This window comes from Diadema antillarum, unplaced genomic scaffold, assembly GCF_040938485.1.
Source record: "Diadema antillarum isolate AM-2024a unplaced genomic scaffold, OU_Dant_1.0 scf00000013, whole genome shotgun sequence".
Classification (NCBI taxonomy): domain Eukaryota; kingdom Metazoa; phylum Echinodermata; class Echinoidea; order Diadematoida; family Diadematidae; genus Diadema; species Diadema antillarum.
This window is the reverse complement of record NW_027270902.1, coordinates 1,167,048-1,182,294: the sequence shown is the minus strand read 5'-3', so window position 1 is coordinate 1,182,294 and position 15,247 is coordinate 1,167,048. Positions and strand designations below refer to the sequence as shown.

General features: G+C 38.9%; 1 protein-coding gene across 1 annotated transcript in view; it reads left to right on the top strand.

Moving 5' to 3' along the window:
* Window positions 1–2,431: 2,431 nt before the first annotated feature.
* LOC139721166 (presequence protease, mitochondrial-like) overlaps window positions 2,432–15,247 on the top strand; it is a 31,023-nt gene continuing 18,207 nt past the window's right edge. The window contains exons 1-9 of the mRNA XM_071632498.1: window positions 2,432–2,606; window positions 3,869–3,998; window positions 7,236–7,342; window positions 7,835–7,986; window positions 8,873–8,987; window positions 11,321–11,417; window positions 12,325–12,485; window positions 13,064–13,190; window positions 14,138–14,226. Coding sequence (XP_071488599.1) covers window positions 2,548–2,606; window positions 3,869–3,998; window positions 7,236–7,342; window positions 7,835–7,986; window positions 8,873–8,987; window positions 11,321–11,417; window positions 12,325–12,485; window positions 13,064–13,190; window positions 14,138–14,226 — 1,037 coding nt within the window. The 5' untranslated portion in view covers window positions 2,432–2,547. The remainder of the gene's footprint in view (window positions 2,607–3,868; window positions 3,999–7,235; window positions 7,343–7,834; window positions 7,987–8,872; window positions 8,988–11,320; window positions 11,418–12,324; window positions 12,486–13,063; window positions 13,191–14,137; window positions 14,227–15,247) is intronic.

Here is a 15,247-nt window from a genome sequence, read left to right as displayed (position 1 = left end):
GTATTGTGATGTATACTCTCAATAACTTTCCACATGCAGATTTGAGCTACATGACTACCGAACTCTCAACAAGGATTAATAACCTAAAGATGCCGGTCAAGTTCGAATATGGGTAAAGTCCGACAAGGTCAGAGGTCAAAATGTTAATGAACTTTAATTCCCTGATAAGCATTGCTCACACAGAATTATGGTATTTTCTCAACTTTCTATAGATTTGAGTACATCACCTAAAGATGTTGGTCAAGTTGGAATGCAGGTTTATTTGGGTGGATGGTTTGGGGACATTCCTGATTACATGACAGCAGTAATTTGCCATGCATGACTGCAAGCACGGCTGCAAAGCAGAAACAAAACATACAAACAAACAAACAAACAAACAAACAAGCAAACAAACAAACAAACAAACAAACAAGCAAACAAACAACAGGCTGAATAAGTGGATATCGGTTACGGCTTCGTACCCTTGCGTCTCTGTGACCGCTGTATCATATGTGACCGTGCAACTCAAAACCAATAAAAAGTGGCATTTTTACGAGGACTCAGAATAAGGTGAAGTGGGTCTAACGGTCAATCTTTAGATGTTTTCTGAAAGAGCAGTTCTTCTACTTAATTCTGAAGTTTGAGATCATATAATTCATGGGAAATTGTGATTTTTGCAGTTTTTCAGCAACATGTATAGATTGTTAGTGAAGAGTATTGTAATTTTTATCTATCCATTTATTCTTCACGGGATGGATTGCCCTTTCAGCCATAGTTAGGGATGATTTTCAACTGTTAGGGGTCCTTGCTGTACAGTAAAAACAAACATTTTTATTTATAGGCCTACTTGATGTACATTCAACATTGTTTCACTGAAACAGAATAACTTAGATATACACACACATAAAAAATAAATACAAAATGATAACATTAATCAATACCAAAATCGAAACCTAGTGTACCATAATGCGAGTAGGGGCCTATAGTACTATATGAAAAAAAATAGCAATAGAAACATACACTTAACAAAGAAATACAAGCATAAAAAGAAGGGGCAGCTATAAAAGAAACATTATTATGGTGAGAAAAGAGGTGAATCATTTCCAATAGAGGATTTCATTTGGTGTCTATGTATTGATAATTGCAACTTTAAATTTCTTATAAACCCTCTGTACATACTTCACTTTCAACTCTAAGAACTTTTAAAAGTTAATTGAATAGCAAATGGTGTTCTTGGCGTGTGCAAAATTTCAGCTTAATCTGATAATCCGTGCATTGTGGTTACTACGTGTTGTACATCCCGTTTTCCCCCATTGATCATTACGCTTAGTGCAGCTTTGAGACTACGTTCTCAAAAGCCTCTTTTCTCTGTAACACTTTTCTGGAATGTGTCTATACTTTCTTTCCATTTCATATTGAGATGGGTTTGGGAACTCCATTCACATACCAAGTACATCATTTTAAAGCTCGGTCCGTTTCATGAAGTCATTACAAAAGTCTTCTCATTCAGAGTGGCCAAAGGCAAAATCGCTTGAAGACTTTCCTATCCATTGAAGTCTCATGTGTGTCTTCATGATGAGCGAAAAATCTCTCACAAGACTTTCAAGAAACGGACCCCAGGTCTGGCGACTTTTTAGTGTTTTTTCCGCTGGACGCGTTGGCCGCAAGAGTCTTCACCACGGTTTCATCTGTTTTTGTTTTTGTTTTGTTTTTAGATGGCTGCGTGTTTGCTGTACAGAAACAGGTGGTGACTGTACTGGCCCCCAGCAGGGAGGTCTTACCTCCCTGCCCCAGACAGGTTTGACTACTGGTAATTTCCCAGTGCCCGATGCCGGTAGGAGAGCGTGCAACACACGTGTACTGAATTTGTACACACCGTCACACGCAAGTCTCCCTCTTTCTTACGCAATCATTATCATGCCTTGGGTACAGTGTTGCCAGATGGTGATTTCGGGAACCAAAAAGGGTGAAATTTGGTGATTTTTGAAGTTGTTTGGTGACAAAATTTTAGCCTGGTAACCAAATCAAAATTTGGTGATTTTTGGTAACTTTTTGGTGATTTTTAGACCCATAAAAAATAATCACACTAATTGAAAAAGAAAATGCATTTTGCCCAAAGTTTTCCCCTTATTTCCTGCAGAAACATAACATGTGCCCCCCCCCCTTTTTTTTTTTTGGTCACAGCGACACACACAAACACTCATAGTCATATATCCATACACATCGTACACATTTTGCACTTAGTGTGTGTGACTACGGTGCGCCGAAAATTGCACCGAGACTCGCGCAGTGTTTGATAAAGGTTTATTGATATAATTTTGTCTTGAAATTGAAGCTTTACCTACGCTTTTCCAAATTTGGTGATTTTTGATGGCTTTTGGTGATTTTTACAAGCCTTTTGGTGATTTTGCTCTGTTGGGACCTGGCAACGCTGCTTGGGTATGGCGTTTTGTAAGCAGCTGTAGTGTAGCGCCTAACAGATAGTCCTTAGCATGCGGCGACGAAAGTATTGCTGAACATCAATATTCTCCGGGCAAGTCAGCAATCTATGGTGAACTGACATTAGAAATGATGCGAGCATCACTAGCAAGATCTTGGTCACGATGTGCAAGATCAAGAACATCCAGGTTGGTGTTTCACTCGGATTGGTCTCGACGTTAGAGCATACGAGCAATTGTGCAAAAGGAGTACTGTACGTAGTCCCACGTGTATAAATGCATGTTGCATCAGACTTTTTCAATTCAATGATCGCCTTGGAATTGGATCCTTCGTACAGCTACAGTCGACCCCGTTCACAGCAGCCACACTCAAATAATGCTCGGATATAATGGAATATTTAAGAATCAATGCCAATTTTATGTAAATTTATATGGATTCAGTGAACGTGCGCTAAATTTAGTGTAAATTCCTTTCACACCTAATTGTCAAATGATCTCGTAAACATGCACAAACTCACGCTTGTTTATTCAGTAACTACATTGTACCTTGCATCAGAGTCACCAAAGTCGCTCTAGCTGTGCGTTCAAGGATTTTGGTCTGTCGAGATGTCTGTCCATGTTACGCGCATTCACCCCTAAGTCTAGAAATGGTATGTAGAGCTAAGACACAATGTTCATGAGACTTTTACAGAGCTGTCAAATTGAGCTTCTCTCATCAAAATTAAGCCATTCAATTGAAAAACAAAGTTTCATTGACTTTCAATGAGCATTCATAATTTGACCGTAATATGTTAGTACATAGATTTCTGTCCAGCGTTACACACGTTCACCCCAAATCTTAAATTTTGGCATAAATTCTAATAGATTCTGATTGCTTGTGTTGGGGCAGGGGCAGAGTTCGAGTTATCTCTCATTAAAGTGTTCTAGAACAGAAGATCAGATTCAGATTGTATGGGGGGAGGGGTGCTGCACATTGAAAACAGAAAATAAAGAGACATCCCTGAAAAGTACCCTTTTACTGCGGAAATGCCCAATATAAGTATGCTACCAACTGAATGACAAGTCAAACTTAAAAAACAATGTGTAGACTCTACAGAAAACAAATTAGATTTTGTGGAATTACAGTATCTTTATTTACAATTTTGTAGAATGCAGTTACAAATGATCTAGATGTTTATGAGCGGCTTGTATCTACACAGTAGGCCTATGACAAAAACAGAATGATGATATTTTGAAGTAAAGTTTATTTTTTTCTCTCTTTTCGCTATTTCAAAAATAATTCAAATATTTTCAACATTTGACATAGCTTACAGTGTAATTACAAAAAGTTCAGTTCTGAATCGTTAAGTGTCTGGCATTTTTTTTTTTTAATTATTTTATTTTTATCACAGGGACCAACAAATGGAATTTTATGCACTGAAAGTAAAATTTTATCATGTAACTGATTTCAGGTCATTTGGGAGATTGTCACATGCATTGCCCACCATATCAACTAGAGGCTACATTGCAGGAAGCAGAGCTCATGAGCGAGTGTCGGGATATCAACCAGGGCACAGAATTCATGGATTCTCAGTTCAGAAGGTAAGCTACATGTATGTCTGAAGTAAGCTTTCACAGCATCCTGAAATGGAATGAAAACTTAAAAATGTTAAACAATGAATTGTGGCACCATTATTATAAAATAATTTTTCATCAAATTTCATTAAATGTCATTTGTCATTAATTACGACTGGTTAAAGTCAGGTATAGGAAGTCAACAGAACAATAGAAGTTTGAATTGAAGTGGTGCAGACAATAAGAATGATGTGCACACTGAATGTTTCATATTAGAGTGATATGTGTGGGAAGTTCTTGATGTTCTGGGATACATGTTTTAAGCAGCACTTGATTTTCTTGTGTTTTAATCTTTGTGCACTTGTAATTTTTCCTTACCAAATAATTAATGATAGATATTGGGTTTTACATGATGAGTGATAAATTGTATAAGGGGCAATGGATACCATCACATATATTTTAACCAGTTGAGGATGAGTAAATTTTGCTATGAAATAAACACCTGCCTGAGTATACATGTACTTGGAAATAGTCTTCAACGGGTCAATAATTGCCATCACTCTTTTGTCGTCATTAACATTTTGTGTGTGTGTGTGTGTGTGTGTGTATGTGTGTGTGTTTAGTATACTTTAACTGTTTTTTTGCAAGAGATGGGAAATGGTATGCAGTTTATGGAATCAGTCAAATAATACATCGCAAATCTTTTTTTTTTTCCAATTACATGCATCCCTTTTGCATATTGTTGCATTCAATCCCTTGTAGTCCATAGTGAAGTTGTCCTCAACAGCTGTATGTTGGTTAAAGGAGTATGAAGTAGTAAGTTTAAAGTACTGTAAAGTGGGGGGACATTGGACAGGCGGGTGACTTTGGACAGTTCAGAAAAAAAAAAGATTGTTTCACTTACATTTATTTTGCTGTTGGTGTTTCTGAAAATGTTTTTGTAGGTTATGAAAGGGGGATATGTGAATATTTGAATGACTGCACTTCTCTTGTATATTGCATTACCTTTAAATGTTTTTGGGGCTTTTCTTTGCAGGGTCCATGGAATGCTTGAATTTTGTGGCCGTCAAACTTTTGGTACTCTAGGAATACAGAACTATGGAAGCTCAAGCCTATTTGTTGGATAGTGAACATGAAGTGGTCATGAACCCACCTGTATACTCAGGATACCTGACCACCCTTACAAATTTCAAAATAGGTCATGTCCAATTTCACCCCTGGATTTGGGGTCACTTACGGGGTGACTTTGGACACCACAAAAGTACCAAATGTTCGACGGCTATTCAATGTTTTTTCTTTCTTTTACAGATGAAATAGTTAGGATGGGGAGATCATGTAAAAGATGATCTGGGTCAAGAGACTATAGAAACTCTTCAGAAGAAAGCATGAAAGATGCTGTGAAAGCTTGCAAAAATAGAATGTCGATCAGGAAAGCATGCGCAGAATTTAACGTTAAAAGAGGGACTTTGTGTAATAGACTGAACAATTGGCACACAGGCACACAAGATTTCCAGTAGACATTGGTTTTCATTTGTGAATCTAGGTCCAAGAATTTAAGCAAATATTTCCTGTATTTGGTTTTACTTTTGTGATTTCTAGGGCAAGGAAAACCTTGTATTTCCAATAGACATTGGTTTTAAATTTGTGATAACTAGGGCCAATAAAAACCTTGTGTTTCCAGTAGACACAATTTTGTTCTTTCTTTCCAAAGGCATTTAAAAATGAAATAAAAATGTGTTATTTTGCAAACATTTCAAACTGACCTAAAGTTACAATGAACAACATTCAAAGAAAATTACGACATTTTCTTGTAGAACTACATACCCCGGTACTTGAATCTGGCCAACCTCATGTGTACATGCATTTCTTGGGGTAAAACCCCAAATTATTCTTTAAAATGACATGAAAATGATCCATGACCCATTTAGAGGGTAGTTTACCTTATTAACATCTGTAGAATTTGACAACTCAGTGATGGTACATGTACATTGTACAGTACCTCACTTATCCATGTGATCAAAGTTGCTAAGTAGCATCCTTTTTCATTTTTGTTCTAAACTATAATAAATATTTATGTGTTTTGAAAATTCAGATTTTCAAATGTAGGGGTACCAGTAATTCTAGTACTAGTATCTTGAAAAAATTGTGCAAGCAAATATCTGTGAATGCCTCTTTAAACTGAAATTCTTCACATGTTCATTACTGCAGAATTTTGCTTCTAAAAACCACCATACACAATGTATACATTGTAATTCATTAATGTGTACCTGGTATTTGGTATTTTGTAAATCATATTTGCTAGTTGTTATGAAACATTTCAACATGTTAGAGTTGTTAAAACTTTTTAAAAAACTTGTTAGTAGTCAAAACAACCCCCAGAGGGAGTTTATCCTTGGACACTCAACAATCCTGCAGGGTATATTGACAAGGTGTCTATAGTTGTGCAAAGTTGCCCTGAACCCCGTAGGCACTTTGGACAAACTTTGACCAAAAAAAATTAAGATGAAATAGAATAAACTGAAGAAGTCTCTGTATGGCATGATATCCTCTTTATTAGTACTTGTTAACCCCCACATTAACCCCAGAATTCCTTTGTTCTTAATGAAGATACATGTATTGATAAAAATAGTTCAAATTTGTCCAAAGCCACCCCGGTTTACGGTACTGTAAAGAAAAAATGTTTCACACTTTCATACAGATTCATTTACATGTAGATTTTTATAAAGGCTGCATGGCAAATTTCATTTTCCCTAAGGTCTACTGTTTGCAACATATTTCTTTTTGTTTTACGAAGGAAACAAAAATCTCAGGCTGTGTATTTGCCAGAGTGTAGGTCAATAATGAGCTACCTGAATCTACAATATTTAAAGTAGGGTAACATCATAGAACCATCCTGTGCTTAGAATGCATTTTACATTTTCATGTTTTGATGGGAGTGGAATTTGTGCAAAACATGCAGAGATTTTACTATCAATCAGAGTGATAGTGAAATGACCAGCAGTTGCCAAACATCATTTCCATATTTAGTGTAGAGTAGTTTTAATATGTAATTTTACAAGAGTTGTGTACAGCTGAATAATGAAGTACTTTTCTTTTTGTTACCTCCCCAAAAATATTTACATTGAAAACAGCTACAAATATCCTTGCTTACTCCAGGATTGACTTCAAAATTACAAAGATCCACCCAAGCACATCGTTTATCCAAATGTAGCAAGACATTCAATATGCTATTTAATATGATTTATTCATTCTGTGGTCTACCAGGTAGTTCCTATCCCTGAGCTGTACTTGACTGCATTGCAGCTGACTCATGACAAGACTGGTGCACAGTATCTTCACGTCGCTAGAGAAGACACCAACAATGTCTTCAGGTAAGGCTCCCCCCCCCCCCCCCCCCCCCCCCATATCAGGATATGATACAACATACCTGTAGATCATGATGCATGGAAGTTTGTGTTGTTTAACTACCCTGGATAAAAATTTGCAATGTGTGAAATTTGCAGATTTTATGAGTGGCGGTGCTACAATTGTGCAATAACTTAATGCCTCCAATAGATGTCTGTTATACTTAGCTTTTTAGTAGAAGGATAATTGCCATTATCAAATAATGCTAATATGAAGCATGCATGTATGAAATTATGCAACAAACAGAAGAAATATGTGAGTAATGCATTTTGGCAATTTCATCTATGTATTGCTTTCCATTTCATGCCATTCACAAAAGAAAACCGGGACAGATTCATCTACATGAATACTTACAATTGAATCTACCTGACTAGGAGCATGAAAAGCAAAATAGCAGCATAGTTGTCTTCTTTCGGTAATATCAGGTATATCTGAACATGTGTTTGTCATTGATGTAGTGTTGGATTTCGGACCACACCCATGGACAGTAGTGGAGTTTCACACATCTTGGAGCACACAGTCCTCTGTGGTTCTCAGAGATTCCCCGTCAGAGATCCATTCTTCAAGATGCTCAACAGATCTCTCTCAACTTTCATGAATGCTTGGACAGGTAATTCACCATGTCACTTTACTTAGCTCTTTCTAGACATTTTTCAGGGTGTATCATTGAGAGCTCTGTACATTTGTAGTTGCCAAAAGTAATTTGTTGTAACATATGTCCAATTTGACTGAACCTTCAGAGGTAAGTTTAGGATTCATATTTGTGAATTTGCTTCACGAGAATATGACATTTTGTTGTCATTTTAAATAAATGAAAACAGAAATGAGTTTGGTATGAAAACACTGAATACTTTTGAGGAAATGCAAGTGTTGTCATAGTTTCCCTGTACTCGTAATAGCAAATCAGATGTAACGTTCTCAGATACCACTATTATAAATACCCTATATTGTCATGCGCATGGCAGATTGTCATTACAGCGCTTCCTTGCGCCTGGTAGATTGTTGTTACAGTGTGGGAGTGCGCATGGCAGATTGTCGTTAGGGTGTGGGAGTGCGCATAGGGTTAACAACATTCTGCCATGCGCACGGAAGTGCGCTAACAACAATCTGCCATGCGCATGACGATATGTGCATAGAATATGACTCCTAATTTCACACTCTTGAAGACCTAATGTTGGATTTCTTCTTGTCCTGCTTGTATGCTGATTTTTGTTCTGTTTTTGCTGTTGTGATCAATGTGATGTGAGAATGAATGAACTCATAATTGTTTGAAATACAATACTGTGATGTAGTGAATATAGTTCAGAATTTCAGAACCTCTGTGTGAATTACTTATCACCAAGTCATTGGCTTGCAAAAAAAACCACAACAGCAGTATGCATGAAAATATTAATAACTCAAAGGTTTGTACACATTGAATGTCTATTGGAAGTTAAGCAATATTCAGCAGTTTTCAGCCAACAATAATTGTTTCTTTCTGATGATCATATCCACAGCTAGTGACTACACCATGTATCCATTCTCAACCCAGAATGCCACAGATTTTGAGAATCTGCTTTCAGTCTACCTTGACGCTGTGTTCTTCCCTAGATTGAGACAACTGGATTTCATGTAAGTCTACCCTTTGAGGCTCTTTATTCAGACTGATTCCCAAGGAAAACAACAACAACAACAACAATGTTTTGAACTACAACAAACTAGAAGAGCTGATTACATGTGTGTGCAGAACTAGATCCAATAGAGAAAGAGAGAGTTCAGTGAATAAATGAAAATAATGCCAACAAAGGGTAATGATGACTGTCCGGGTTGTGGAAAATGTATCCCACCTTTCTTCCTTGTATGCATTATTTGTTGAGTACATGCTTTGGTGGATTTTGATGATACCATGTGTAGGGATCAATGAATATAAAAAAAAGCAAACAAACAAACAAAAAAGCCACACACACAAACTTGTTGTCAAGGTCAAATGTGCCTATAGAATTATATAACGAACATATACTTGTATGGACCGTGGAGATACAGGCATTGGGTCAGGAGCTGCCCTGAAATTTATGCACTTACTGTATTTACACAGGTATGCATGCCCCCATATACAAGCGCATTGTGACTACAGTGCATAACCTTTTCCTTTTACTTGTTACATGTACATTAGTCCCAAATTCACTCCCTAGGAATTTAACAGTAACACGTATTTAACACGTATGTGAATAACATACTTACATTGTAAATCCATACAGCAAACAGGGTTTACAGAAGACTACATAGATCTGAGGGGAGTTTGATAGTGCAGCTTCTCTGAATGTGTGTAGATTAGTGATATAAACATACTGACCTCACTAGATCCTGATAGACTGGTCCAGATTTGGTTTGTTTGTGGAAATTTTGAGAGCTTGAAGAAAACATGGATGATTGTATTGTGCTGCAGAAGCTGTTATTTTTACAACGATGGGGTTTAATTTTCATGCGAATCACTGTTGGACTACAGATTTAACAACACATGAAAATATTGTGACGGGGCAGGCATTTGTGCACTTACAATAGCCTGGGTGTCAAATTGCGAAAACAACGTCTCACAAAAAATATCTTGTGACCTTATTCGCATAAAAAATATCTGCATGAAAATAAGAGCTCTGACAGTATTGAAGGTACATTGAATGACCATGACTAATGCTAAATGTTTGTGAGGTGAAGTCAAGGAGACAGGTGAAAGATGATTTCTGAGGAACAAATGCTGCCTGCCTCTACATAAACATGAACCCTGTGCATAATTCTCACTCTTGAAACTTTATTGCTGTGAAATGTGTTGTGAATTCATAATTGGATCTAAAAAAAACAGTGACACTGTTTAGGATTAAATATTCTGCTGCAACTGAGTATGGGTGTATTGTGTTGGCCATGGTCTTTACCTCCATTGATGGTGCATGGTAGCAAAGCCTTGGGATAGCACCATGGCAACTATTTATAACTTTTTTTATGTGTCTGATAGTGTGTTATTAAGTCACATTTTGTACCTTTTTTGATAAGTGCCTTGATAATGACCATGCAAGTACAGTATTTCAAGGGCCTAAAGTTTGTTTTTCTAATAAAAGTACCAGTGAAAGGTATTGCCACTTTTTCCATCATCAAATGACAACTATTCAAGATGGGTTTTTGTCCCCGCCGAACGAGTTCGAGCAGGGGACTATGAAACGGGCTCCGTACGTGTGTGTGTCGGTGTGTGTGTGTGTCCGTGTGTGCGTCTGTGTGTGATCAAAATGTTCAATTTGCTACTTCTCTGTCATTTGTGAGCCAATTTTGATTCTGTTTGCTTTATATGATAGCACTACATGGGAGCTTTGAAACTTCTACACAGAATTTCAGTTGTGACCTTTGACCTATATTGTACATTTTGCTACAAAATGCTACTCCTTCGCCATTTCTAACCCGATTTCGATTCCGTTTGCTTTATGTGATAGCACTAGGTGAGGGCTTCAAAACTTCTACACAGAATTTTGACCTTTGACTTCTTTGACCTTTGACCTTGATTTTTGACCTATATTGTACATTTTGCTACAAAATGCTACTCCTTCGCCATTTCTAACCTGATTTCGTTTCCGTTTGCTTTATGTGATGGCACTAGGTGAGGGTTTCGAAAATTCTGCGCAGAATTTTGACCTTTGACTTCTTTGACCTTTGACCTTGATTTTTTACGTATATTGTACATTGGCTACAAAATAATACTCCTTCGCCATTTCTAACCCGATTTCGATTCCGTTTGCTTTAAGTGATGGCACTAGGTGAGGGCTTCAAAGCTTTTGCACAGAATTTTGACCTTTGACTTCTTTGACCTTTGACCTTGATTTTTGACCTATATTGTACATTTTGCTACAAAATGCTACTTCCGGCAGGGACATATATTACGCACCGCGTAATTTCTACTTTTCCTTGTTCCAACCTGATTTCAGGCAGGAAGGCTGGAGGTTAGAGCATGAAGTCACACAAGATTCATCATCTCCAATCATCTACAAAGGTGTTGTCTTCAATGAGATGAAAGGAGCTATGGTGAGAAGAGTAGAGCTGTTCTGACTGCCTCATACGTTTAAAAGCTCAAAAGTAATGATTAAGGTGTAGATAGCTTGAGGATTGAAACTGCAAGGAGCTAAAATGTCTTAGGATTACTGTACAGGTAATATGAGGTCACGTGAATTAATAAAAATGACAAGAACTTCAAACCTTCACTGGTGTCTTCCAGCGACTTGACAGTGTTTTCAGATCACTGGTGTATTCCAATGACATGACGGTGCCTTTAACCCGTTGAGGACGGACTGATTTTGCTACAACATGCATAATTTCCCATTGACACTTGCCCGAGTATACTCTGGACTCGTCCTCAACGGGTTAAGATAGCATGTGATCTTCTGTGAATTCCCTAGTCTTTTGTCAAGGCCCTCTCACTGTATGATGGCTATAAATGGGTGAGCGAAGCGAGACCACCCAAGTGTGACAGCATGAGGGCCTTTTGAGGTCTGCTGTTATTCATGACACATGAACCCTCATCTTAACGGCTTCTAGTAGACCGCTCCCCACATCTTCTGTCTTGCGGTGTCCAGCGTGTTCGCATGCATCTCTGACCACCAGTAGAGGTCTTCGGCATGCATTCGCCGTATGCAAATCGGGTTCGCTCAGAAAGACATGCAAATTGGTCGATTTTTGCTCAAGTTGGTAATTCTAAGGTATGTCAATTAACCCATATTTTCATGACACAACGTATGCACTAGCCAAATAGTTGCTCACAAATCAAGTCAAAGTTGACAAAATGACATTTATTCAATATATTGATACACTGCTCAAATGAAGTTGCATTTTAAAATTTGTTAGTGTCTGTGTTCTAAAGACCAAGCAAGTCATATGACCCGTGATTATCTCTGTGTTTCAAGAGCAATGTCATTTATTTTCTTCTTTCCCACAGTCCAGTCCTGATCAGCTGTATGCACACTGTGCTCAATCAGCTCTTCTTCCATCTCATACATACTCACACAATAGTGGTGGGGATCCACTTCAAATACCTGATCTAACATGGGATCAACTCAAACAGTTTCATGCTACACACTATCATCCAAGCAATTCAAGGTAAAATGTTGTGTATTCATATCCTGGCGTGCAATAATGTAATTGGGGGGGGGGGGGGGGTGGGAGCTTGCAGAGCTTTTATTAAAAGGAACTATCGGTGAAGTCCTTAATGCTAGGCCTGTAACAATGTTACCAATGGTTTGTAGAACACAATTCAGAAAATGAGACTAAAAGCTAGTAGGTTTCAGCACACCATTACAGTATTGTATTGTGAAGTCAATTTGTGGTTTTGTAGATTTTCTATTACTGTGTTCATAAGAGATGATGTTGTAATCAGGATCATATTCTGGTTTGCTCTAGCTCATCAAGGGAGGATAGTTTCAATAGTCATATGTTTCAATGTGAAGGAGTTATCGTACATGTGTGTATGTCAGTCTGTGGTGTGCAGGTACCCAATGTATTTAGGAGCCATTGTTTGGAGAAGATATTTATCCTAATGTAACCCCCCTTTTTTGTGGATGGAAATATGTTTTAAGCAGAGTTTTATCTTCATGGTCACTGGCTCAGTTTGACAAAGGAGTAACTCACTTTATAGATGACTCCCTGTGTTTTCTGCTTGATACTATCCTGAATTACAGGTTTTATACGTATGGTGACTTGCCAGTAGAGCGCCACCTAGAGTTGATAGAGGAGAAGGCACTGTCTCACTTTGGCAGCATAGATCCCAACACCATGGTACCAGATGAAGTGAGATGGACCAGTCCAGTGAGTTTTAAATTCTTAGTTTACCATCTTGTGGTACAAACGTGTATATACCTCTATTTACTCCATAAACTTGTTTAGTGCACACCCTACAATGTCACTGAGCTTCAATGTGTCATTGGTTTAAGTATACTAAAGATTTACACAGGTGAGAAAAGTGTGAACAACTATTGATATGAAATGATCAAATTCAGACCATGGAGGCTGTGGATTTCTATTGTTTTTTAGACTAAACTACATGTAGGTCTACAAATTACCTGCACAGTCAAATTGTACTGAATAGTATTACAACTGTATTAGTTTTAGTATGCTATGGTATAATGCCCTGGCTTTGTTGTCATCCAAACAAATGTACAACAACCATTATGATGTAGAATATAAATGTTCTGATGATGAGGTATTTTCTCTGGACATCTTCTTGTAGAACATAGACTCTTTTTAAAAATATTCTCCCATACCTTTGCTGTCGTCCTGGACCCCGTTTACAGTGCAGGGCCGGGCCGAGCCTGGGCCGAGCCTGGGCCGAGCCCGGCCTCAATTGCGGTACTCGGCCCCGCAATTTTGTCCATTTACAGTGCCGGGCTTGGCGCGGGCTTTTAATTCAAACCTTTCAATATTCTGTCGTAGTGGCGCTCTGCTTGTAAACAAACGACTATTATTGGGAGCGCGCCAGTGGCAATTTGGTACCGCATTTGGCCCAGTTTGTGTTTACAGTGAGAAAAGGCCGGGCTCGGCTGCGGCCAAGCCGCGGCCGAGACTACCTCCAGAGCTTGGCCAAATGCACGGCCGATTTTGGTACCACATTTGGCCTTTTGCGCGTTCACAGTGAAATGAAGGCCGGGCTTGGCCGCGGCCGAGCTCGGCCTTTTCACTCACTGTAAACGGGGTCTATTAGACTGTGTAGTAAAATGTCTTGAGTTATGACTAAGATCAATGTTTCTGTCGCACAGCGAGAGCACACAGTATTTTGCCCTCCTGACCCCATGACCCCTGACCCCAGCAAGCAGACAGTACTGAGTGCAAGCTACATGATGGGAAGGTATGTCATGCTTGCAGAATTCACATAGTAATGTACAATGTACAAGTCTCTAGGGGGACTGAAAGTTTTGAGCCTCCAAGAGATGGTAAGAGGCAGAAGCACTTTATTGCCTTCATTGTCCCCCTGTGAGTCCACACACTTCCTGCAGTGGTGATGAAGTGCCTCCATGCCACTGTGATATAAACAAGACCCATTTTGTGATCATTCTTTGCCTCTTTTCTATTTTTTTTTTCCCGGTAGGAGCTTCAGAAGATTAGAGTAGTCTTGTTCATTGATAGTACAATGTACCTTCCTTCTGGAGGTACACGTTAACAGTCTACCATACCATGACCAAGAAGTTTGATGAGTAGGGTTAAGATATAATAAAAAATTAAAGGCTCAAGTGAGCTATTGCGATCGCCCTTCGTCCGGCGTCCGTCGTGCGTCGTGCGTCGTCCGTCGTCCGTCGTCCGTCGTCCGTCGTCCGTCGTCCGTCGTGCGTCGTGCGTAAACTTTTTACATTTTCATCTTCTTCTTGAAAACCCCAAGACCGATTTTCATCAAACTTGGCAGGTAGCATCCCTAGGGGGTTAGGAACTCAATTTGTTAAAATGGGCACCATGCCCCACCCAGGGGGCCCCCAGGGGGGCCCAAACCCCCCAAAATTAAGGAATCTGTAAAAATCTTCTTCTCTAGAACCAGAAGTGATAGAGCTAAGTTAATACTATGAGTTAGTACATTGATGACTGTAGTTTCAAGTTTGTTCATGGCAGAATCAGGGGTGCCCCCCTTGGGACCCAGGGGAGGGGGGTGGGGAAGGGTTCTAATGGGGCCTAAATTGTACATTTTCATCTTCTTCTTGAGAACCCCATGACCCATTTTCACCAAACTTGGCAGGTAGCATCCCTAGGGGGTTAGGAACTCAATTTGTTAAAATGGGCACCATGCCCCACCCAGGGGGCCCTCAGGGGGCCCAAGCCCCCCCAAAATTAAGGATTCTGCAAAAATCTTCTTCTCTAGAACCAGAAGTGATAGTGCTTAG